Source organism: Micropterus dolomieu, linkage group LG15 (genome assembly GCF_021292245.1).
Source record: "Micropterus dolomieu isolate WLL.071019.BEF.003 ecotype Adirondacks linkage group LG15, ASM2129224v1, whole genome shotgun sequence".
Lineage (NCBI taxonomy): Eukaryota > Metazoa > Chordata > Actinopteri > Centrarchiformes > Centrarchidae > Micropterus > Micropterus dolomieu.
In genome coordinates this window covers 6,658,159-6,684,933 of record NC_060164.1, presented here as the reverse complement: position 1 = coordinate 6,684,933, position 26,775 = coordinate 6,658,159, and the positions used below count along the sequence as shown (strand labels likewise).

General features: G+C 41.2%; 1 protein-coding gene across 4 annotated transcripts in view; it reads right to left on the bottom strand.

Moving 5' to 3' along the window:
- LOC123983762 (sorbin and SH3 domain-containing protein 1) overlaps positions 1 to 21,954 on the bottom strand; it is a 35,214-nt gene extending 13,260 nt beyond the window's left edge. The window contains exons 1-15 of one of the 4 annotated variants that reach the window (XM_046070084.1): positions 21,744 to 21,954; positions 18,649 to 18,691; positions 18,247 to 18,336; positions 17,750 to 17,866; positions 16,923 to 17,029; positions 16,648 to 16,789; positions 16,410 to 16,439; positions 15,233 to 15,375; positions 13,202 to 13,262; positions 12,974 to 13,048; positions 10,859 to 10,894; positions 10,565 to 10,667; positions 9,627 to 9,741; positions 3,205 to 3,254; positions 1,080 to 1,258 (exon numbers count right to left, since the gene is read on the bottom strand). In XM_046070084.1, coding sequence (XP_045926040.1) covers positions 1,080 to 1,258; positions 3,205 to 3,254; positions 9,627 to 9,741; positions 10,565 to 10,667; positions 10,859 to 10,894; positions 12,974 to 13,048; positions 13,202 to 13,262; positions 15,233 to 15,375; positions 16,410 to 16,439; positions 16,648 to 16,789; positions 16,923 to 17,029; positions 17,750 to 17,866; positions 18,247 to 18,336; positions 18,649 to 18,691; positions 21,744 to 21,923 — 1,471 coding nt within the window. In that variant the 5' untranslated portion in view covers positions 21,924 to 21,954. The remainder of the gene's footprint in view (positions 1 to 1,079; positions 1,259 to 3,204; positions 3,255 to 9,626; positions 9,742 to 10,564; positions 10,668 to 10,858; positions 10,895 to 12,973; positions 13,049 to 13,201; positions 13,263 to 15,232; positions 15,376 to 16,409; positions 16,440 to 16,647; positions 16,790 to 16,922; positions 17,030 to 17,749; positions 17,867 to 18,246; positions 18,337 to 18,648; positions 18,692 to 21,743) is intronic. The other 3 variants (XM_046070081.1, XM_046070083.1, XM_046070082.1) reach the window with 3 other exon arrangements.
- Positions 21,955 to 26,775: the final 4,821 nt, after the last annotated feature.

The following is a 26,775-nucleotide window of genomic DNA, read 5'->3' as shown; positions in this document are numbered from 1 at the left end:
ACACACTGAGAAAGTAAACTAGATTTTATCCAAGCCATGTGGTAAGTAAAAACTTCAGGCCACTGAAAAGCCCTCAGGCTCAGTACTTTAAAGCACAAAAGATTAATACAGATATTTTTTTTTATTTCATGAGCACAAGACAGAAACACATGACGAAGTGTTTGGTTTCTATTGCTTGGTTATTTCTTTGGGCAAGGGGCTAATGAAGTAGCATGCTAGTCAGTTGACTGGAGTGCTGAATACATTTACCGCATGGTTCCACAATTACACTGGGTTAAAGGTACAACAACTAGCTTTCTTCCAAGACTGCTATTGTGAATGATTCCTCTTTAAACATATCCTTATTAGGTCAATATATTACTGTGGAAATAGAAATAATAACTTTCAACTTTTAAGTCCTCTCCTCTCCTCCCCCAGCACTTCTCTCCCCAACCATGTGCACAGGCATTCCAGCCCCTGACCTCACACTGGCAGCTGACTTCCTCATACTTACCCACCCTCTGTGTCCCTCCTGTTTATCTCACCCCAGTCTGGCCAGGTTGTGAAGAGCAGAGCTCTGTTTATCTCGCTCGTCCCTTCCTCATCCATCCCCTCTCTGGCCCTCCACTCCCTGGCGCTGGAACACTCTGGAGTCTTGCCCTAAGCCTGCCTAGTGACTGGTGGCTCACAACTGGAGCAAGAGGGGGGAAAATCCCCAAGGTTAGCTTCCATTGACTTAGCAAGACAACCTCAATCCCTCCATGAGTTTTCCAAAGCAGATGGCCAGTACACATTTGATGAAAACATCCGTGACATCAATAATAAATCAAAAGCTGCTAGGGGGATGAATGCTGCAAGGTGATAGGCCAATGCTGTGGGGTCTGGGAGCAAAGAAAATGTGTGGATAACAACAGAAAGGTAAGCAGAAACACATGTATCCCTGTCTGACATTTTGAACGGTCCAACATCAGTGTCTGTAAATCATTGGTTCTGTCTCAGCAGGAAAAGCATTTAATGGCCCGCTGTACTGTCTAGCCCCCACATCCATAAAATACACTGCCATTTTACTGGCCACATATGTAAAGTGGCTGGTATCCTACCTTTAGAGGAAGAGGAGCTGGCTTGGCGCTTGTTTAGGGCCCGTAGACCTTGTAAGGGAATGTCGCCGCCCTCCAGGACACTCTTGTAAACATGGCGGTCGCATTCTGGAGCCACGGGCTCGCCTGTGGATGATCCACTGTCCTTCTCCACCTCGCTGTGTCCAGACTTGCTCGAGGAGCTAGAGAGGAAGTCAGACTGCTAATTAAACACAGTCGAATTCATTCCGATGGTTTGTGTTACATGTTTTTTATGATAAACAGAGGAGCACAAATTGGGCAATGAGCTGTCATATGGTTCTTATTTAGTATATCTTGAGGTAATTCCTGTCTTTGCAGACTTGTGGGAGACAAAATAATCAGAGACAGAAAAAGCCAAACTTGAGAAAGAAAGTGCAGAATTGGGAGGCGGATCTTAAGAGAAGGCATTGGCTACCACACATATCTTGTCATTCCTGAGAGGCCAACAGGGCAGATTTCTATAAATATTCACTGAACATTCCCCCATGGTGCATCAGCCCATGCCATGCACCTGTACGACTCTCAGGTTTACTCCCTTTCACATGCCGCTCATGTGTTACTCACGCTGCTACTCTATTTGTACAGACAAACATGTCCATTAAACTGACACGAGACTCGAGTATCATCTGGTGAAATAAAAACCCATGCGAAGTATTTCACAGATGTATTACCCAAAATGTGTTTTACATCTGCAGTGTTGCCATGTCAGAGTTTTATAAGCTTGCACAAATGTATGGATACTTTACGCTCCTTGTTCACCACCTCAACAAGAAGCTCTTTCATAGCTGCTGGAAAGAAAATGTGCACTGCTGACTGCAGAGAGCCAATAAAACCATGGCAGTTCAAAGTTACTTATAAGAATTTTAAAAAAATGCTATAATACAGGAAATCTGCAGTACAGGAGCCATACAAGATTGAAGACAATCTCTTGGGAATTAGTTGTTGCAGGTTAACTGTAATGTTTATCTATTTACCTATAATGATGGGATTTAAATGGTAATTATTCAGGATGTACTACTGCAAGCTCAGTTTGTGATCATTTACATTACTCTTCCATAAACTTCAATAACATCCACTTGCTATTCTAGCTACATATTTGTATTTTGTAATTCTCTCATGCACACACAGTGGGTGTCTATTCGAGGCCTGAAAACACACACATTTACTTTTAAGTTCATTCATTCATCCAATTAAATTGCACTAGCACAAATTGTTTTGTGTCTTACAATCAAATTATATCTTTACAAGAACGTTCTTCAGAATGGCTCTGGTTTCAAACAGACCCCAAAGAAAAAAACATCCTGATCTAAACACATGTGCCTTTGAAGGAAGTCACTTTACGACTTGAGGTTTCCTTTGAAAAGTTTGGCTGAGTGAACTTCCAACACCCCTTCATCAGGAACCACTTCCTTTCAAAATTAACAACGAATCAATGGATTAAAACGTTGAATTAGAAACCTCTTTTCTAAATACTTGGCCATGATGACATAATGACTGTAGCAGATGGAAAGTTCTTAGCAGAAATGGAGGGAGAAGTTTATTTTCCCTGGGCTGTAGCGTGAGGCAGTCACCGTGGCCCGGTCTTAAATTCCTTACATTTTATTACACAAACAAAAATAGAAGATGTCAATCTCATCAGACAAAAACAAAAAAGATCAAGGTAGGCTTTGTTTTGATAACAGTTAGCCTCCCCTTTCATATTCCAGTTGCTGGTCATAGTTCTGTACACACACCCACTCAGAAGGAGATAACGGTTTTTTAAGTTATGCAGCAGCTGGGTGAGTTCCCTCTATCCCAGTGACATCCAGGTTGCTGTCTTTAAATAAATCACCACATAGCAGCCGTTTCTCCACACTATAAACCACCCCCTAAACACACCATGAAATACAGACAGAGGACATACTGTTCTGGTAGCTTTTTGCCTTATTAACAGGATCTCCTCAGGAAGCAGGAGTCCCCCGCTGTAGGCAGGCGAGCTCTACAGGCTGGAGAAATCTCTCACTGACATTTATCCCACTAACATTTCTTAAATAATCATCAACATACTGGAAGGAGGAAGCCAGATTTAAAGCACTCATATTCAAATAAGGAGGCGGCATGGACTTACTACTGCTGCAGGTCGGAGGCTGTTTCCAGGGGGCTGAAAGAGGGGGCACTCTGCAACAAACCAAACAAAGAAGTCATTGATAGATCCACAGGAAGGTCTCCTCCAGCTAGAACAGAGGCAGGAGCATTAGCTATGGCCAGATTTTCTCTTCTTTTCCTCTCTGTCGTTCACTCGCTGGTCTGGGTTTTTGTCTCGAGCAGCCGGGGTTCTTAGCTTCTCTGGACTGGGCTTGGCATGGAGGAGTAAGCGTGTGTTTTGGCCTGCATGCAAGTTGGAGAAAACAAGCGGCAGTGAGGAGAGTGGAGGGAGGGAGGGAGGGGGGTGCTGGGCGTGCATCGGTCAGGGGGCGCCCATGCGGGGAGGGGGCTGTCACAGGCTCAGCCAATGGGCTGCTGTCTCCCAGTGAAGCTGTCTCTTTTGTCTGGTATTGAGTCACTCTCATTACCACTGGACCAGACCGGGGGACAATTAACCAGCTGGTGGTAGAAGCAGGCCAAATTACACACAGATACTCACTCACACACACACACACACACACACACACACACACACACACACACACACTCACAAACTTACACACCCATACACTCAACACTCTATCTCACACTTAAAGAGTAAAAAAGAGACACAAATGCTTACTGACAAAGTAAAGAATAGAGCAAAACATATTCGTTGTAGAAACAGAAAATCATAACAATGTTATAAAGACAAAGCAAAAACATAGGCAGAAAGAAATAATGTAAGTGAATAAATGTTTAAAGGACTACAATAGAAAATGTAGTTGGTATTTAGGAGCAGAAATTATCTCAAAAATACAGGAGTGGTCATTCAGTGTGGTAGCACCCACTAGCACTTTGAATGGTTAACTAATTTTAGCCCACTGTTTCTGTTGCTTTCCTCTTTTTGGACGTCAGAGTAGGCAAAAATAACAGACGTGACACAGGCACTATGAATAAGAGCGCAAGTGTTGTTTGCAAATACGATTGCACAATCCCCATCCTAGCCAGCCTGGCCATGCTGTTAATACCACATCCACTTCCCCACGTTGCAGCCAAGCCTCCGCTTCCCACAACGATGACCAGACAAGGAGCATTCTCAACAGCTCATTTGCCACAACATGCCTTTCCACTTAGTTGCCAGGGCAGGATGGTCAGTAATAACCTTTCAGAATAAATGCCACTCTGTATAAGAACAGAACATCAGGCTGGCAGGTCTATAGTTTGATCTATTTATAAAGCCAAATGTTCCATGTCAACTCGGGGAACACACCAGTGTCATTGAATAATCTGCAGCTCTTCCTTGCCCCGCCACATCTTGAACCCCCCTCAAATCTGATATCAGGGGGAGTAGATAGTGTCCTCTGACACCCCTGGGTAACACACACAGCATCAGTGGAAAGTAAACAGGAAACAAGCATGGACGGCTTATCTGGAGTAAAGGAATGGAATCTTAATCTGGTTATTTACAAGATGCCTCATTAGTGACAGTTAATGTGAACTTTTCTTCAAATAAAAGCGTAAAACTCTTCAGATTCAAACTAATCCTACACTGATATCACTTAACATCACATTTCCGCTAGGAGTTGTTTTATCCAGTTTATGAAATAAAAGGGGCGAAATAGAACATACGGATTAAGACCATAAAAGCCACTGGTTTGACTTATCAGATGGAGACACACATACAGGGTGAAACTACCTAAAGCGTTAACGGTGTGAAATGTCCAAAACTGTACATGGCCATGAACGAAGGCCTCGGTGAGTCAGTGGAACACCGATGACGGTGTTTCTACAGAATTTCCTGTGCATGTTTCCTAACAGGTGTCCCCCCAGCTACTGAGAGCGCCGGCTCCTGTGTGCCGCTTTCATATTCAAAATAGCAATCATGAGTAGGTCATGGTAACATGAATCTCATTCTTTCCAGCGCCTTATTTGTGTTGATATGTACTCATGAAAACAAACAGCTCCCCCAGTGTGAAGGGCCTGTTATAGCCATGCGCGCCCCTCATCTCATTTCCACTAAATGCTTAAAGGTAAAGGTTAAGTGTATAACAGAGGTTATATGACAGCACAATGAGCTGGCTGGCTTACGGCGTTGCCTCCTTTAGAATATGTCAGGTGGCAGGGGGAGCCTCTATGTAACTCAGCGCTGAGACAGTGTGGCAGCAGCCACCTCATCAGCATATGCTTGACAGATGGAGTCACTCTGTCGGTAGTAGGGGTGCAAAATGCTCTTCCTGACATAGATATGTGTGGAATTCCAGTCCCAGCTAGCCATGTATATCTATGAGCCTATGTTTGATCATAACTGTCACTTGACATGTTTTCTAGAACTTGTCAATATTAATTGACAGGACCATTACTGTGATTATACACAGGTGTCACTCTTAGTGGCTATTAGGTGACTAAAAGTGGCCACTAGTGAATGAATAATGATAATTTGACAGGACAGGATAAAGAAGAAGAAAAAATAGTGCGGTCTTATAGGATTATCTGATGTATCACTTACAGTAAGCCTCCTCTTTAGAGGTGTTTGGTTGATAACTGGCTAATTAGCTGTGTCAAACCACAAGAAGACAAGGTGCCTAAGTCCCGCCTCGTTGCAAAAGGTGACCGGGCTTTTGCAATGAAGGGCCCTCGTTCATGGGCCTCCCTACCTGAGGATCTCAGGCTAGCAACTTCAGTGTCCTTTTTTGATTTATATCTTATAGTGAACATTCTATTTATTTAGTTTTATTTCTATTTTTTTTTTCTTTTACTATTTCAGCTTTTACCATTATTATTACGTGGATCAGAGGAATTAAGACAAATTTTGAATACTGTCAAGAAGTTCCCCCCTATTATAATACTACTTCATTAATGGAAGTGGTTCTCCACAGCAGATTGAAGGTTATTAATAAGAACAAGCTAACTGGACCCGAGCCATGAAGGCCTAGGTCTTCATTTAACCCCTGAGTCGTTTTTGCAGACTTGCAGCCATATCGCTCCTCCGGTAACACAGTGTGAGTACTGATATGTCAATCAAAATCCAATGAGCCAGTGTGTCTGGCTGGGCCTTAAGGTCAAATACTGCACATACCAGGTGTAGCTTTAGAAGTGACTTTGACATTAAACAGGAGCCAGTCATCAAGCCGAGCTCATCTGGCAAACATCCAGGCTGCCAAGAGACAGAGTCTGCTGCCTCCACCGCTAAACCTCCGCTACATATACACTATCCTGGAACAGGAGAGTCTGCCCCTGTGTCTGGCTGATGCTAGGACATGACCTCATGTCGTACTTACACCTCATATGATCCAGGGTGTGGCGGTGAGGCTCGGACTGACAGAGAGCGAGGAGACCCAACATCTGTTTGTGGGCGGCCAGTGCCACGCTTGTCTGGTGCCAACTAAGGCCTGAGGCATGGATTTGTCATGACACTGTATACTGATTCAACATGCCTGCACTCGTTTGGATATTTTAGTAAATATACCAGATGGCAGCAATCATTATTTCAAGGGCCTGGGATTATCCTGGAGCCTAATGCTCGCGTGGACTGCAGCCTCTCCAAGTGAAGAGTCACTTCAGGGTGAATCATCCAGTCCAGGCCTCTGGTACGATATGTATTCTAGTTGGCAGGGTGCACATCAAAATGAAGTGTTCCTATTGGGTGTTGAGTTAGTGACATGGAAGATCAGGAATTCTGCCACGGTTGGCAAGAGATTGCAAGATTCTATTTTAAATAAAATATGACGGTGATAAACTCACAGACCTGTGATAATTTAATTGGTCCTTTATCACGGGCACCTGTGCTGCTACTTTATCCCATTCAATAATCAGCCTTCCTAAATATGAACGATCTAAACTGCACAGGGTGAAAGCCACAGCCAACGTAAGTGGTCAGACAGTTTTCTGTTGCCTGAGTTGATAGTGCTCACTCAGCCTCGCAGATAGATAAATTGCTGAGAGGCACTTTTGAAGAAGGCAAAAATAGATCTCAGTTGACTATTTTAGACACTATTGGGGACAAAATCCTTTTAAATTGCATGAGGTGATGATGAGGAATGACAGTAGCTATATCGAGTGCTTTGAAAAAGGTTTGCTGCAGATGAGATTGTTGATATACGTTGAGGAAAACAGTGAACGTTTAAAGTAAAGAGAGTAAGAGAGATTATGATGGAAAAATAAGGGATGCGTAAAAGTTGATCAGTAGTTGGTCTCATTAAGCCACATTGATGGGACACATGGTAGTAAATTAAGTTTGAGAGGAAACACGTTTTCCTCTTACGCATGCTGTCACATACCTTTTTATGTGCAGGATCAATTAAAAAATGATTCAGTACAATATGTGGGTGGAAAGCGGGAGTTGAAACTGAAGTAGTCTTTATAGACAGACACACTTTGTTTAGGCATTATTTGAACATGAATGTTATCACATGCAATAAAATACAATATACTGTCACTTTATAGACAGCGACCACTTACCGCTTTGTCAAACTCCATCTCTGAAAAGAATTTATACCAAGGCTCATTCTCTAAATCTACATCTTCTGGACTTACATCCTGAGTCTAGGGGCATGGCAACAAGAAGAGGAGGAGAAAGACAAAGAGAAGACAGTTCAGACAGCACAGAATATACACACCGAGGTAATGAGCCTACACTGACACTGAGCCAACAAGTGTTCTTGTTGAACCTACTGATTTTCCTACAAGTAAATAAAAGGATCAGGTTAACTTTTTTTCAAGTAATTCTTAAACTTCTGTTTTTGTATGGATTAAAGAAAGTTTTATTGAAGAAAGTTTAAATATGTCAGTTATTTATCTTTAAAGGTGCTGGCCAGAAGATGTTATTACCAGCCTAGCTGTTTCTCCCCGTTTCCAGTCTTTGTGCTGGAAGCTGTGATAAGCAGCTGCTAGCTTATATAAGTAAAGGACAGATGTGAGAGTATTATCAATCTTCTCATCTGACTCTTGACAAGAAAGTGAATCAGTATATTTCCCAAAATGTCGAACTATTACTTTAATACAACACTGACATACACATATGTAAACTAAGTTGTTACAGATCACTGAGTTTTTCTCTGTGGCTGTTACTTTCCCTCCACCGCAGCTCAGCAAGGAAAAACTATGAAAAGAAGGAATTGTGTACTCAAGACTTCAACTTTGAAAGATACCCACTTGATTTGACTGATGAAGCCTCCCATTAGCCTTGGCTTTTTAATGCAATTTTGCAACTCTTCCAGTGCAACTGGTTTATGACAAGATATCTCTGGGGCCAGTATGGACAAGAGGAACAATTTCAGTCACCAAATGGTTAAATGTACATATGGGCATATGGTTGTTGCTTTAAAACAAACTGGGTAAAAAATTAACCCCTCCGTCAAGCAGGTACTTAAGCCAAAAAGTGCTATTATTTAATGCGAACAACATACTTATTGTTTTCATTTTATTTGATCTAATCAACAGGCAACATACCGATGACGACCAACAAAACATGCAAACAAATTTTTTGGAGCTGTATTTTAATAGTCTTCAAAATATATATTTTTGGAAGGTCTAAAATAAGTGCCAACACAACTTTAGGCACCAGAGAGTAAAAAGAACGAACCTAATGGTGAAAATGTCCGGCTACAGCAACAAGAACACTAACCCATAATAACAGCTCTTGTATTTGAAAAACAACAGAGTCCATTATTTTAGGCGGTCCCAGGATGAACTGGAGCAAACTCTCTCTAATGAGTGTATTTGTTGCCAATGGGACTGGGCCAGATCTAATGACATCTACTAGCTTGGTGTAACTAACTACTTAATCACAATACTGAACACCTCCATGTCTTCTCTTATGTAAGAGGGAAATATAAAAGACTTCCGACCTGAGAAATCTAAACACAAAATCTATGTCCTTTGGTAAACATTACACTGTAGGCTAGATCTAGGCAGCAGCTGCCTAGATCTAGACCTATTACATGTAACAAAGCTCATCATCAAAAGACACCGCTCAAGGACACTGACTAATGCGCCATTTGATTCAGCACAAAATGTTAAGGCTCGGGATGAAAAGTAGGGTAGAGCATTACACTTCCTCTCAAGAAAGCACACACACAGGATCAATGTTTTGTGTCTGTGCTGGGATCCTCTCATGCCAAGCTGATTCAGTCCAATAACCTTAAATTGAAGACAGGGAGACAATGGCTATCCTTGTAAGTGATACTCCCATGCTACCAAGCAGGATCATCTGTCAACGCAACGGGACACCCTTAAGGAATGTGGTGCACATGGCAATTCAGGCTACACATACGTTGTCTTCCGAGCTGTTAGTGAAGCTGCCACCCGGTAGCTTAGATACAAAGGGGGTAGGTGGGGGGGGGGGCAGCTTACACTACGTGCACATAGAAAGAAAGAGAGAGAGGGGGAGAGAGAGAGAGACAAACAGGCAGGCGGCTTGCATACCGTTCTCTCCAGCTTCAGCACCGACGATTTCCCCGGCTCGTACTCAAAGATGCTCTTGGGCTCGGCGCGATACTTCCTGGTGTCTACCTTTTTATCCGGGGGCTCCCACTCATTCCTGTGGAGAGGCGGGTGTCAGGGAGGGGTGGGGTGTGGAATGGAAAAGAGCCAATCCTTATGAAGTAGTCTCCATGGCAACCAGCATAGGCTTTCAATTTAAGCATGACGTTCGCCCTCATCATCCCTGCTCCCCCCACCCCCGTCCCTCTCTTCCTCTAATGATAATATGACAGAAAATCCAATTCACAGTTGAGTCAAATCAGTAATTCAATCAGGTAAACAAGATTGGACCCAGTGACAAAAAACAGAGCGCTGCATTTCCTGAGAGAACATCTCACTGTAATAGACAGCCAACACTAAAATTACTGCTCAGAAAAGGACAGAAATAAACCTCTTAGATAAGAAAGACCCAATCTCACACCTATTCTCACCACACAAAAACATTTTTCTGATGTGTTTAGGAACACGGCCCTACATACATAACCACTAGGAAAGTGTAAAGAGGAAGGTCAGTCCTCGACATGTCATCTGCAGCTCTAGTGGGCAACAGTTTATCCTCCATCACCTGTCCTCCTTCATCACTCTATCACTCATTCTCTGAGAGCAGATCATCCTGTGTCAGTGCTGACGTGTGTGTGGAGGGGGAGACTAAACTGGAGGGCACCGTAGTGCAAACCACAGGGGACAAAATAATCTCTGATTTGCTAAAGACGGAATTGTTGTTGATTTCTAATCAGAACTATATTCATGGCAAGTTATATAATTTGTATGTCTTATAGTATTCTGAGTTTTAAACAGGTCCTTTCTCCACTAACAAACAAGAATTGTACTGTGTTGAATATCAAAGTTAATGCCATAAGGAGCAGATGGAGGACACTGACTTTTTGGCAGAGGGTTTGAGGGAAGAGGACCGTGTTGGCACAGGCATCGACCGGCCTCTTGAATCGACCTCGGCGTCACTTTTTGAGCGTGGGACTGCTTTCACTAAAAACAGACACATAAATATTAATGCACATCAATTGCATGATACTAAACTGCATTAAAGCATCAACTGAAATGTTACCAGTGTAAAACATATATACTGTATGCTGAGCATTATTTTGGAATAATCTTAATAAATACTAATAATGGATGATTTACAGTTTCTTGAATGAAAGCCCAATTCCAAAACTCACCATCTTGCAAGTAACCAAAGGGGGTGTGACCATCATCTGAAAAAAGGTCAGACAACAATTAAAAAATACAATTGTTATCTATCTATACTGTGTTACTTAAAGCAGAGACCTAAATAATTCATAAGGCATTAGAAACACTCCTGTGTTTCCCCCCTGCCTCACACCTTCCATTAGGCCAAGCATTAGTTCACTGAACACAATCAAAGTGTGTCAAATCAAAGCACTTTACAGGAAGCATTACTGAGCTAAAAAGGGATCCAAGCATCGATGAGCATCAGGGCTCTGAATAAGTAATGCACTGTAAAGCAAAAAGGCCATAACTGACACATTCAGAATCATATTAGTCACAACTACACATGATCATGTGAGGTAATCATGTTGAGCAGAGACTGACACACCTACTGTATTTACATGGTGCAACTAAAGAAGAAAAATTCAGAATTCAGGCAGTGGCTCCTCCCCTAAAGCTGCATACAAATATTGCCTCCTCCTGACAGACCCAAAACTTAAACCATGAACCTAACCATCTACAAAACATTGATGGGTGAAGCTTGGTCGTGGCAGTACAGGGTCTGAAGGTTGCTTGAGAGACTGAACCGTCAGGACAGTCCATAGCCTCAGTGCAAGACTGCAGCAGCATCTAGTGGCTACAATAGTGCACTACATCAAAAGACTGATCACGCTCTACTGTGTGACAATTCTGTTAGAAAAAGCATTTAAGAACAGTTAAATATTTGACAGGAGCAATTGTCTGAAGAATTTAATATTAGACTAGCTGCATATTAACAACAGGTTAACAGCAAAAAGGGAAAAGCCATGAGTAATTGTTACATTTTGGTAAGTGAAAGTAGAATGACACTACAAGGCTTCGTGCATCATCCTTGTCAACATGCCAATATCAAAGTACTTTAGAAAAAGTGTACAGGTCGACCTGTTTATAGCTAACCACATTTAAATTAAGATTTTAACGAAAGGCCCAATCCTTATTTTTTTGTGACAACATTAATTAAAAGGTACAGTATATTTATAATCTTTACAGAGGTTACTGATGTTTAACTTTTAGCAGCATAGTAAAACAGTAAAGTATTCCAGCAATTTAGTATTGCACTTCCATAAAGCTTGGGGACTTGCAAGACAAAGCAATGTTCAAAATGTATGCAGCAGAGGCTGACAACTTTTTGTCTTTATGGGTCAAGCTCCAAAAACACTGCCTACTACATTTCCCATAATGCAAGTCTTGTCAAGTGCGATACCCCCAATTTGTAATGCAGGTTTGAGTTTCTTTAAAAATGTTAAGTCTCCAAGCCCTATCCAAGATAATGACATCATCAAGGTTACTACAAATAAACTGACTCTGATGTGTAAAATCGGTGGGCTGCCCCTTTCATAACTTTGATATTTTTGACTGTAGTAGAGAAGCCTATACATTAATTAGAGTGAGAATATTGCTTGCATGTAAATTACTTTATGTATGAATCTTTGTGTCTGTGCTGATTGTTGGTAGTGGGACTGTCTTTGTGTTTAAATCACAGATGGTGCCTTTAACAGTATTTGTACTATTCAGACCAGGTGCATTTTCTACAGTGGACAGCACAGGTGTCACTGATAACATTAACAACGCCTCCCTTCTATTCAAGTGTACCACTGCGACATGACAGTGTGACAGTGAGCCAGCATGCACAGTACCAGGACCCTGAAACTGAAGCAGCTAAGTGGAATTGGAAAATGGAAGCCATCATTTGTTTTATCATTTTCACCTGTGCTTTTCCATACGGTGTCAAAATGTCTTCTGTGAAAAGGGCCTATTAAATCCCAAAAGCCTAATGATCTTGAAAATATCCCGGGACAGCAAAAGTTAGATCAGGAAATCAGCACGAAACCTGCAGTGTTCAAAGTGTTGCAGTTATAGAAATAGCGGCTCAATGGAATGGAACAGGTGTCAGAAAAGATTCGATGAAAACCTTTCAAATACTTTGGGCTTCTTCAAGGTATGTGGTTTTTTATTTGACACCGGGCCAGGTATGACAGATTAAACAAAGCTAAAGTATTTGAAAGGGCCCAGCATGGCTGCAGATCAGTAAAGCCAACGAGAGCAGAGTCACTGCTATCAGATACCTTTTGATTTCATCTGATTGTCATAGCTCTCAGGGAAAATGTAGGTGGGGCGGTAAGGGTTTTCCTCAATAGGCTCTGAGCACAGTGATGGAGAGACAGAGCACAGCGTGACATAACATACATACACATAGAAACACACACAGGGCTTGGACACCGACACAGAAACATGATAGTCTAAACTGACCAGACAAACAATAAGTGTAAATGATTTTGATGATTTTGTCTTACCAGGTATTCTGTGTATCTGTTTGAACATAGTCTTGTACCAGTCTTTGGACTTTTCAGTGTTCTGAAATTAAGATGCAGATATTTTTAATTAATAACAAATAAGTGAGGATGACAGACAAATATATCTACTAGAGCAGCCGGTTGATGTTGTGCATTGTTTTGGCAGGACATTTTGACTCGTCAAACACAGGTGTACATAATAACATTAACAATGGCTACATTCCATGTGTACGCTGGCACCTAAATGAAACAGAGCCATTGATTTTTTAAATAATATATTATTGAATTTTTATATAACATTGTCACATTCTGGTCAACAAATCAAATGACTCCAATATATATATAAACAACAACAACAACAACAACAACAATAATAACAATAATAATAACAATAACAATAATAATAATAAATTTAAAAAAACACAAATCATGTGTATATTCCTACGTTAATATTATGTATTATGTACATGGTAAATGCTTCACTTCATGATCTGTCCACATTAACAATGTATTCCAAGTAGTCTCCCCACCCTACATATTTCCCAGCTGAAAGAAATGTGTTCATATGATGCCACTTTTGCCAACTTGAGCCATTCCTGAAAAGAGGGCTCGCCTTCCTTGAGTATCTCATTTTCATTTGCTTTCCCACCATTATACTGGACTGAATAAAGTCCTTGGCTCCACAGTGGGAATCACTGAGGACAAACAGCCTCGGGCAGAGCTTAAAGTTGGTCCAGGTAATGTTTTTTATACATTGATGAACCATGAATACATTGAATCATGGGACATTCCCAGAGAAGGAGAACAAGACTCCCTTCAGAGCTGCAGCCCTTCCATCAGTCAGCATTGTCCCTAAGAATAAGCCTAAACAGTCTAGAAGGGGTCCAATAAAAGCAAGTGACAATCTTAATTTGAATAATCTAATTTTGATGTGTCTTGATACCCTCGTAATGTTTTTACATACATGATGCCACACTTTCTTTCTCTGTAACATAAATGTTCAAATCTACTGTCCAAGTAACTTCAAAGATACAGCATCTGTCTGCTGGAAAAGCATTGCTTGATAAATAGAGCCTCATGTCCCAGACCCATTAACTTTGTACTCTGAGAGAGAAGCTCAGACTGTTGAGGTGGGATTTCTTTTCCCATAATGTAGACTAGCAGGTATCAGAGTTGCAAAATCTTCCAGAAACTACTTCTTGGCAGATTGTATTCAGTGACCAACTTCTCAAATGACAGCTAATGTTATAATTCGTCCATAAAAAGGAGTGTTAACTAACTTGAGATATCTTCCTCCATACGTTGTAGAGGTTGGCTGTGATATGCTGAGATTGTAATTCAGAGGGTATTTTGCTAGACAGCACATTTATAGGGGCAAGTGGGGAAAACAATAAAACGACCCTGCCTGAAATAAGGTTTTTGGGGTCTTGATAAAGGTTTTCTATCCATCTTATATATGTTGGGCCAAACCACTGGGAACATGTCAAATATGATCTCTATTCTACCCCATCAAATGCCTTCTCACTGTCAAGTGAAATAGGTGCTGTTGGATTGTTAGAATCCTGCACAAACCACGTAATATTTATAATGCGTCTCACATTAAGAGAACAATTTCTATGTCTAATAAAGCCCACTTGGTCCAGATGGATAATTGACTAAATATTCCGATTAATCTATTACCAGCTATCTTAGATAACAGTCAACAATTGATTGAGCTCAAACTTATTGTACAATAACCTTTGAAGTCAGAACAGAGCCATTGTTAATGTTACTAGTTACACATGTGATTCACCTGCTACGACAAGTCAAAAATATTTCCTATTGCTCTTCTCCTTATTGCTAATGATAAAAAATCTTTCTCAAATCAGCTTGAATCAACAACATGCTATGTTACAATAACTTATAGTAATGTGCTTTATATAAATACTACCTCTTTTACTGTAATATCAAAGACCCATGTATCATATGAACAAATTAAACATCTGCAGTGGGTAGATTAGTCTTCATTTGACAGTATGCTTTATGGCTCACCCGTACAGGCACAATTGGCTTGTTGAGAGGACTGAGGACAGGGGAGTGCAGTGATAACCGCAGCCTCTTCCAGTCCATATCAGGGACTGGACTGACTGAGTCTCTCCCTGGATCAGGGCTTTTGTCCCTTTCTGGGGTTGGGTCTGTAAAAAAACAGAAACAAAAAAAACCACGATCAAATCAAAAGGTCCACAGCACATTTCAAGTGAAATGTCAGACAACACAAAAACCTGTTTAAATTAGGAATCTGGTGTGAAGGCCAGAACTGCATGACAAGATAGATAAATGGCATGCAATAAACCTTACCACCAATAGACACTTTTGTTTGGTGTGTGCGAGACTGAGTCCAATACTAATTGCAATTCATTCTTAATGTGTGTATCAGTCCACATGGAGAATGGATACTGTATGTCATATGCTGTATTTTGTGCATAACATATGTGCCACTGAACACATCAATATTTTGCATTGTCTACATACAATTCACCAACTGTTTCAGAGTGAGTGAAATTATCATAATATAACTCGCATAAAATACCTGACAAATATCACAGAAATTGCATTTCTTATGCAAATATATAAAAATATATTGTGTTTAACGTTTGTTACGTTATACGAATATTGTAATTATATTCTTCACATTCTTGTTTCCTCATTTCATGGCAGTAAAGGCATTTGATCATACAAACTGCTGACCCCAAGATAAACTTTGTAGCACATATACAGCATGTGACTCTTGGCCCCCACGAATGAGATGTGTCAGTAAGTCAAATAAAGTCTGGCATTCATGATAACCTTGCACTGTTGCCATGTAGGTAACTGAAATGAAATTAAATCTGGTTTGACGCAGGTCTGGAATTAACAGATTGTAAATTGCAGTAAAATATACAGAAATGTGATGTTTGTGTATAGTCTGGTACATTCTTGTTCAACAAATGAACATTTCTAATATTTTTTAACACATTGACGCATAAAACATGACTGATTCACTTCATGAGGCTTGTGGAGAACACATTTAGACAGCTGTGTCATTGCAATAGAAGGATGACAGATGGTACAGTCAGGGAACAAAAAAATATTGCTCTGTTATAAAACTTAGTCTGCTGCTGGCTAAGTCTAAGACATGAAAAATAAATGACAAATATCCTTTAGACATCACCAGGAACCCAGTGCATACCTTCGAAATGAGAAAGATGCTTTTGCTGCTCTGTTGTGAGAAAAAGACGGACAAGGACAGGAAGTGTGACAAAGCAATGAAGTAAATGTGAGCAAGACAAGGCTAATGGATCACAGACAAGACACAGTTGATAAAATGTCAAACCGACATGTAAAAGCATGTTTACGAATAAACCTGAGAGATTTCGGAAACTCTTCTTGATAGCCGTCATCCCCAACTCACAGACTCGTGTGCTCACCTCTGTTGTGCTGCAGCAGGACTATGGTGGGGTTAACTGTGCTAGTGCAGGGATAAACAGAGCTGGAAGTTGATGTGATACAGTGCTGAATGTCAGTGTAGGATGGAGCCTGATTTTCTTTGACGCTTTCGGGCGAGTTGGCCTGAAAGTAAAAGAAAATACATAGAAGTTTTCCTAGGAATTTATGCAAAAGACATCACACTGTTCTCATAATTGTAAATCCACAGAGAGCCAAGCAAAGATCTCTGTGTTAAATGGGGTGGAAGTAAACGTACCTGGCACTGAGTGTTGTTTACAGGAGGTAAATCAGCTGCGATGTTGGTGCCTCCCTCAGCCAATCCTGCTTTGGAGCTGTCTCCATTAATCTGGTTTGTCCAGCCACCTAAAAAGAGTTCAGCAAGAATAAAAAAACTGAGGATGACACTAAAAAGTACAGAGAACTTATAACAGCAAACCAGAAAACCATAACAGCTAATTGCTGGTCAAATAAATCTCCATTTCACGCAGGGCGTGAATGCTTGCCTTGGTGGTTTTCATGCACAGAGATGTTAATATGCTCAAGAAAGGAAAAAAAAGATTCTCCCACAATCTTTGTCATCAGAACAAAGCGCCTATTCAGTGAGCTGCAAAGGCCGTTTGTTCCAATGGCCTTTATATTCAGGCTCTACAACAATTAAAGCATCTCCCCAAAAGCCTTGGCCAGACTCCAGTCCGGTTCCAATGTGCTCTACGTAACAAACAAGCCCACAGTCAAGGCGCCCTGCTCCAAAGTGCAATGTGGGCAGGCCGCAACAAAAAAGCTCTTTGATACTTGCATGAAAATATGAGCAATCGCCCTTTATCACCACTCTGAGTGTGCCCGGCGACTGAGCATGCATTTCAAAACGTGACGAGTTATATAATCCTGACATCAAAACAGAACTCTGAATGGCATGTGAGGATTTTTTACATGATGAAATGCTTTTGAAATTACAGAAACCTTCCCATTCTACAAGGACGTCTCCTTTTTTCACGTGTCCATGCAACTATTACTGACCTCTAAATATTTTTTCATCATGTGGAGAGTTGTTATGAAACCTCTCTGGCATTCGCTCTGACTTACTAGGCGTTGGGATGACATTTGGCTCGTCGCCGATGCAGCCCTCATCATCTATGTGGACGAGGGTGGCCCGTAGAGTCACGACTCCTTTCCCTTTGCACACTCTGCTGGGGTCCAAATCTGAAAACATTCAAAATAAGGGTCTCATTGCCACAGCTCCTCATCTTTCATGGCATTGCGAACTTATATTCAATATTCTCAGAGTGCACTCCTGCTTGTCGCTCCCTCATGGCCCAAATGACCAAAATAGAACTGTAACATCAAAACCAGGCCATCACATTAATATCCTACTGTCCCCCTAAAACTAATTGCCATTATCACACTGTCAGAGCTGGAAGTAGAGCAGCTGCAGCTTGTTCTGTCTCAGCACAGGTTATTAAAGTGACGCCACATTGTTTACAAGTGAGTTTTAAAAGCATCCTTCTAAGATTTCTTTGTGAGTGTGGGGTGTCCTACAGTTGCAGGCACTGAAAGATTGATGAAGCGGAGGGATACGCCACCTGTGGAGGGAATCAGGTCCGGAGAGCCTTTCATGGTTGTTAGAGGCGTGATCCTGACAGCGCAGACTGTTCGAGGACCTGATGGGACTTCAACACACACACACAAAGACATGGAGACATTTTTTCCATATATCAAAAAAGTTGCCAAAAAATTTTCATTAGAAAATTAAACCACAAAGTAAAGACAAAACCTAATTTTTTCAAAGAAAAAATTTAAATACATACAGAAGAAATGAAACATACTGACACATTCTGTACAATGCAAACTGTGTTTGTCAATATGACTTACATGTTTTTGTGCTTCAATAGCATTTGATTATTAAACGCACTACAACTACTCAATGGTACTTATTGAATTAGGCGCACTGAATTATTTGTTGAACTCTGAGTGAGATGACTTACTGGGAGACACACTTGGTCTTATGCTGCCCCCTTCTGGAGAGCCCTAGAGGAGAAACATAGGGATGCAAACATTCAAGTGTGATCATGGACAGGAGCTGATGTCTGGGAAGCATATTGCCCATTAAATCACTACTTCTTCCCCCACTACACAGGTGTCACCATCCGCAGATACAGTAGGCTACTCTATCTGCTGCTCTAACTTTACTTCCTTTGGTAACCAGGCCAGTGCTTTGCTGCAGTGTTGGCTTGCAGCATGCAGTGTACTGTGAGCAATTTCTTCAAGGGACTGGGTTGGCTGTAGTTTCTACAGTAGAGCTAGTGGAGTCGCTGCAACCAATAGTTGTAATTGGGGTCTACATACATCTAATTACAGAATTCCAATACAGAAATTGTGGTAATACAACGGTTGTCTTACACACTGAAATGAGATACAACGCAAGCCAGACAGGAGGCGGTGAACTTTCAGTTATCTCTTTGAATCAAGTCTTGAGCACACAAGACTCCATAATTTATTAGTATTCAATGACACAGACATGGCTTGAACTGCATCATTAATAGAAAAGTTATTACTTTAAAAAAAACTGTGTATTGTGCCTTCCCTGCGCTTTTGGATTATTTCATTGGTGTATATTTTGTTCTTGGATTCTTCCCTTTGGATTATGTTTTGTTTGGAGTTACCTTTTGTTTGAACATTTGCCCCTGAGCTCCCAGCGTAAGCCTGTGTAGTTTTTATGTGTTAATAAATCTTTATTCGAACTGCAACAACCTCGCCTACAGTCTGCATTTGGGTCCACACCTCATTTCTCAGCTTCAGCACTCAACGGCCCATGACAAATAAGTGCTATAAAAACTCATCTCACTGATATTAAAATTCTCTGGAAAGGGAGCAAACCGCAGCACAGATCAGATGCCAGAACGGAACAGTCCAATATCACTGTTACTCATGATATCTATGATTATAAAGCCGCAAAAACAATCTAATTTAGGATGTCAACAGCTGCTACATGTGAAATGAATGACGGAAGGGAATTTTCTGTGAATAATGAATATTTCAACCCTTAAAATTGAAAAAAGTTAAAACTCAGTTAAGGTAAAAACAGAAAGATACTGCTAATAAGAATTATGTAGGTGCAGTTGACCTCCGATTCATTGAGGGGTTGGCACTTTCATCTCTGACGATATCACAAGCCTTTGCATGTCTGTCATTCTTTTGGTTTTGGGAAGAAGTTTGGCCTGTTTTAGACCAAAAGTGTATCAGTCTTCTCCTTTAAGGACAAGAAGGGAGGGTGTGAGAGAGATTAACAAACATATGTTAATCTGAGATGCATCAGTGAAGCATGTAGAAGCAACACCAAGGCCACCAGAAAAGTAGCTGTGAAACACTTCCCATTGCTCCGCTGGGCCTCCCATTGTGCTCAGCCAGCACAATTTAGGAGACGTCCCCATTTAAAGGGCCAAGAAAAGGGCTGATTGAGTCAAGACACAAACACACACACAAAGGCACTCAAACAGTCACCCAAGCATACATCTACACACACAGATGCACACAAATAGTGTTTTTGTTTGTAGGCTATGGATAATGGTGATGGAGAAAGCATAACCAGCAAAATCCAACTAGAATTTGATGTATGCTGTTAATTTTATGTTAAATTTATGTTGTACTTTTGCTCGTTCCACTCTGAGTTTGTGAGAGACTGTGTGTGCACTTTGTTTACACATGGTGGTAAATAAGCTAACCTGCGGAACAAGCAGGGGACTCATATTCCAGCTGGAGACCTTCGCAAATAGGCTTAAATGGATGAGGGAAAATGGGAGCGATGCCAAACGAGTCCTTCAGGGACACAAAGCAAAAACCTTTTAAAACATCTTCCCGTCTTGGAACTGAGCTGTCCCTGAGCATCAGAAACTCTGCGTATTTATTTCCCCTCTCTCTAATAAAATCAACTTGCTTCCTGACCCCCTGCATCCCAGAGAGGCAATGCATCCATGATCTCATTTCCAAAACCAGTAACAGACATTCCTTCGAGGAGTGCTTATACTGATCTCAGCTCTGCTTCCGCTGTATCCTCAGATGAACCCCAAGATGGTGAATATACAGAATAAAGCGAGGCGTGGGAGTATTTGAACCTCTCACATATGATAGATAATGGGAAGATGACAGCTTGCAGTGCTCGGTTCGCTGTATAAACACACAAGAGCAGAGATCACCCCTGGCCTTTTTAGGAAGATATGCCTCAGAGCAGAGCCGGGCAAAAAACACCATCCATCCAGCCTGTGAAAGAGAGGAGACCAGTGCAGGAGTGGCCTGACGTGAATGGGCCGAGACAAACAGGACAGAGACTTTATCGGCCAAACTCCTGTAAAAATCAATACCTAAATGCACTGTCACTACTTATAATCTACCAAGCTTTTTGATGTCTCTGCTTCACAAATTGGGTCAATTTAGTTGATCTCTAAGGCAAAAACAAATGAAGTGGGGGGCTCACAGTTCAGCAGCTCAATGGTTAAGCGTTTTTTATTTATTTATTTTACTTTAACCTCACATTTTCCATCAGAGTTTCTTGGTGATCTGATGCATAGTGACCTTACGTTAGATTGGACCAGCAGTCTCATGACAGTAACAGAGCAGGACTAGATAGAATCAAAAAAAATTCAGGGGTTTCCCTAAAAATTAGAAAGAAGACAAAAACTGCCACAAAGTGCAGCTGTGTAAGTGGCAGTCCCACTAAAGCTCAGACGTCTTCTGATCATCTCTTGAGACTTCAAATTCACAGACCTGAGAAACCTTGTACAAACCATTTCTGACAATGCAGGTGTTATTCATGAGCTAAAATTATCAATCAAGATTCCAGGAAACCTTCAGCTAATGCAAACCCCTCCCAGATCAAACCTGTGTGATTACCTAAAAGCAGATGATTCATCCCATTTGCATCTCTTAGTTCCACTACTACGTGACACTCACACACACATAAATACATAAATCTCCCACTGAAAGCTCTTGGGTGTTACTAAAATACCTTTCCAAAACAAGCATGTCCCAAGAGGCTATGATCATCCCAAAGCATAGGTGCAGATCTAGAGAGGTGCATACCTACTTGATGATGTGAACAGCGAGTCCTTAGTCCACGTACATCAGGTCCCTCTGAAGCCTCCTGAGACTTCTGGCTGAGCTGAGGTCTTGTCTGGGTGGGACGGTCCCAGCTTTGACCTTGACCCTCGCTATGCAGGGGGTCTGTTTGTTTTTGACAACAGGCGTGCCCAGATGGACCTGTCATCACATGCCACCTGGGAATGTGGCAGTCACTCAACAAATGTGCAGACCACCACATAAAATTCTCCTACCCCCTCGAAATGCTCCTGCGGGGCCAGTAGATGAGAAACAACAGTGGAGGACAGCTGGAATTTGCTACTAGACAACTCAACTGTCGATAAGGTCTTACTAACTCAGTCAACATTATGAACTAATGCAATGACTATGATCTAAATCATTTAAATGTGTGTATGTAGATACTGCAATTCATCAAGTACTGTCAATAAATCTCCCAAAGAAACCAAAATTACGTGTTCAAATTGTATTTTTTTCTGCAACCCAAAAACATTAACAGTGAAAAAAAGGACAGAAAAACTTCAAATCTTTAGATTTAAGAAAGTGGACCCAGTGAAGGTTTGTCATTTTTGCTTCATAAAATGAATAAAACAACAATTTAATTATGAGATTAACTTGCTTACTCTCATGTTTGTGTATCAACTCTGGAGATGGAGCCGGGTGTTGATTAGCTTAGCTTAGCATAAAGACTGAAAGCAGGAGGAGCAGCTAGCCACCGCTTTGGTCGTACAGTAGAGGTAGAGGTATTGGTTTGCATATTTTTAAACTTTGGACAGAGCTTTTTCACCCATTTCTGGTTTATGTTAAGCTAAGCTAACTGGCTCCAACTTTTAGTGTACAGGCACTGGAGTGATTCTCATCTAACAATCGGAAAGAGAGCGAATGAGCGCATTTCCCAAAATGTTGAGATATTCTTTGATGTCAAGGAATAATTTTTTTGTATAACATTAATTTCAGCACTAAAATATGTATTGTTTACAAGAAAAAGTATTAAACTCTTAAATTACAGTAATGAATTTGAAACACAGCTGCTTTTATGTCGCTGTAATCAAGAAGAAACCATCTTATGAAATATAGCAAAAACAAACTGGATAGAATCCAACAAATTGGTCTAAACCTAGCAGATACAGTATATTTTTTATGAAAATTGCTTTATGAATAAATTTTTCAATGTCATATCCAGTGGACCAGAACATTCTCTATTGGCAGCATCAATCACTTTATCACTTTATCTGAATGAGGCTCCAGATTCTCCCCCCATGTGAAAACGAAACAAAGGCGGGGTGGTACCAACTATGTGAACTATGATGTATTTTACGCAGGGGGTCTCTGTGCCACAGTCAGAGGCCGCCTTAGAAGTGAGCTATGTTAACACAAAAAAACTCTCATCGCATGCTCAGCTGTACTATGGACGGAGAGAAAAGGCTGTTACGTAACGCCGTTTGACTTCTGCTTTGTCAACAAATGGCAGAGAGGAGAGAAGCTATCCAGCGCTGTCCGTGAATCCCACCAAATAGCTCCAAACATGGCTCGAAAGGGCCGCTCCGGAGCAGCAGCTTATCCCCCTAATTGAGAAGAGACCCCCACCTACCCCTCCACCCTCCCAACTCTCTTCCATAAACAGCTTCCACGCTGGACAGCAGCCTGGGATTCTACACATTCCTCAAGCATGCTATTTGAAGTTCATTTCAAACAACTGCAGCATAAAAGGAAATGTATGTAACTTACACACTGTAGTCATTATTAGGCCTCTGAGCAGGATTACACATTCTTGCTGATAATGGAAGGAGTTTAAACTGAGTCTATATGGAAACTGCCTCTATGCCTTTAAATTATTTGAACCTCACCTAATAAAATATCTTCATTTTAGAGAGTAAACAAGTTTATAATGATCCTATGGTATCACTGTCATATTTGAGGACTTCAGGAATAAAATGTCCTCTTGCTTTCTGAGGTAAAAACAAAAGCACCCGCCACACCAGCCAATGAAAAATGTGTCCCTCAGCGCTCAGCTCGCAGCCTGCCAGCGTGTCCATGAGAAGCACTGACAGTTATTGGACGTGACCATGGCCAGATCCCCGGGACAGGGAACACTTGGTTGGCACGTGTGAAGGTCCTGGGGAGGACAGCAGTTGGCCACATGGACCTAACCGCTACAGATGCTGTGTTAGAGAGCCAGCCTGCTTATAACGTGCCTGCTAGGCTTTTAGAGCCAGCGTAATAAGAATGTCAGAGAGCTGACAGTTTACTCAGGGTGATACATCTTCACAGCAAGGGCTCCAGGCTACACTCCAAGAGTGAGAAGGCTTGGATCGCAGGCCCCGGAGTTAGGATAAACATTGAACTGAATATTTAAGTAGGTCTCTCTTTAGGGGGCTTTTAGAGAGTTTACTTTTCTAGACGCAAAGTGAAAAATTCTAAATAAGAAAAGCTTATGAGCAAATAAGGAGATAATCATAACCAGGATACAGTAAGTGATATAATTGGGGGGGAAATCCTCATTGACAACACTATAATGATAAATTCCTTGAGAATATATTGGCATTTAATTTTGGAATATGATAAGAGACATGCATGATGTTAATTTAATGTCATCACTAGATAACGAGCTCAGCTGTGCACAACAGATTCCTTCTGGCTTAGATAATAGGGCGTATTGCACATTAGGTGAGCTGCGATGACAATTCAAATCATTGTCTGAGAGAGTGCTGAAAGTGTTTCCTCGTCTCTGCTGGATGTTTTGACTCCGACGTGGATTGGAAGCTCTGAGTGTGTTCCCTAATATAACTCTCCGAGCGCCTGTGTGACAGGATGACTCGATAATTGAGTCATAGGATATGGCGGCTAAACGTGAATATAAACAGCAATGTGATAATCCAGCAATTTTAAGTGCTATGAAGGTATCCTTGTGTGAAAAGAGCGTGCAGCAGGACCCCAGCGAGATCCCATCATCTGTCTATTTCAGGAATGCAGGCCCGGTCTGACTCGTCCCGTCACACCCAAACACAAAAGGCAGCTCCATCACTAACAGCCTGGCATCATTGGTGGCAGCACAGTTTTTCATTATTGTTTATTATATTTTGTAGTGTGGGATATATAAACCTGCTATGCATCACTGTCGCTTGATAATTTTGGTTTTCTTTGTGTGATGATGTGTGAGGACACATACTGGTAAAATATCTGCCAACAACTGCCGTGATGCTGTTGTTTACCATCAGTTGCTGACATATAACACAAGGGGGAAGGTTGGAGGTGGGGTGTTGGTGGTGGCGGCAGAGAGGAGTGCTGCTTAAATCCATCACTGAAGCATAAATTGTCTTTTCACTGCCTTGTTTACATGCGTCTTTGATCAGGGGGGCTTCTTTGTGCCGCGGACCTAGAAAAGCCAAAGCATAACACTTCACCATCCACTTCAGCCAATGGCAGCAGATGGAGAAAGTGTGGGGGTGGGGGGGTGGGGTTGCTAAGCGACCTGTTGTAACATTAATGGAGTGAAAACAGAAACCTGGTGTCTGGCTGAAACATCCGGCCTGATTCAAAGCTATCCGTTATTCACAGTAAAGACAATGCTGTTTTCTACAAATGCTGCCACAACAAAGGCTTTTGTCCATGTCATGCTAATATCCAGCTTAACTAAGCATTTGGCATGCCTGAACTCGGAGTAATATATAAGGATGATTTTAAGAAATATACCTTTTACAAAAGAAGAATATCATCAACTTATTTTGCTATTGTCCAGTTTAACTTGGTGCGACATTCAGAACTGCAATTAACAGCTAATCATTAGTTTACACTCATTCTGAACACAGTTACAGTAGGCCTATACTACAAAGGCTATACATTGTCTTAGTGTCAAAGTAACAGGTAAAAGACACACTTATTTGGCGAAGCAAGAAAATTCTAATGATACTGTCATAACTTCTGTGGTAATTTAACTTCAATAAACATACTGAAACTAGTTCATATTTTCTGATATTCTGTGTAAGGTTTCCAAACCAAATGGAGATCCTCTAGGAAAAACAGAATTGGGTGATCTAGATGCCAGCTGAGCTGGCTTTAGCAAATCTTTGAAATTCAGTTTTGAGATTCGTGTTTCCGAGGGCTGCTCCTCTCAAATCTAAGGGATCTATGTAATGTGACTCTGATCAAGCTTCATAAAATATTAATGACTGTGCTGGGTTCATACCAACAGGTCCCCTCCTTACTCCACAGGTTATCATTTCTGTTTGTCAAGCTCAAAAGACTGAAATGCAACACTATGACCTTGATTTAGTGTGACTTTGAAAAAGCAAGCACTAGCCTAGATGTTACTGGCTTATAAAAGCCAGTGCCAAACTTCCCATTCAATTTGAATACAAATTTGTACAGTAGCACTCTGCTCCCTGACATCCTGCTGAGAGATGTTAAACACCTGAAAACATCACTGTTCCCCCAAAAAATTTATAATCAGAAAGAAAAGCTTTCTCAAAAACCTAATTTTCTTTAGCGTGAGTCCCCTATAGTTTGCACAGAGGCTAAAATAAATGAAAATTAAATGACCATTAACTACTGTAAAAGATCAGTTGTACTATTGTAAACAGGATACATCCTTTCATCGCAACTAAAAATGCTGTTTGGGCACAACAATATGTGCAGAAGGTCAAAGGGGTTTGATGCTATTTGAATGACTGAACAAATGGCTCTTGGCTGAGCCATATGGCTACCAAACATATGACTGATTTAACTGTTCCATTTACATGTGCAAACCTGGCACCATCTCTGTGTAAACACCTGCAACTCCTCTGCTGACATGTTGTCAGCCAGCTTCATACGCTGCTGAACTGCTACTGAGTCAATACTCTTGTGAACCTGAAGACAATGTCATCGGATATTAGCAGTGAGCAGAGTGGACACAATATCTTAAAGAGATTTAAAATATTGTTTCACAGATAAATAATAATAACAATAAGTCTTTGAGGCTTGGTCACCCATACACAAAGTCCTTGAACACGTAGAAAGCTAATGGAGGTCCTGTTCTTTCT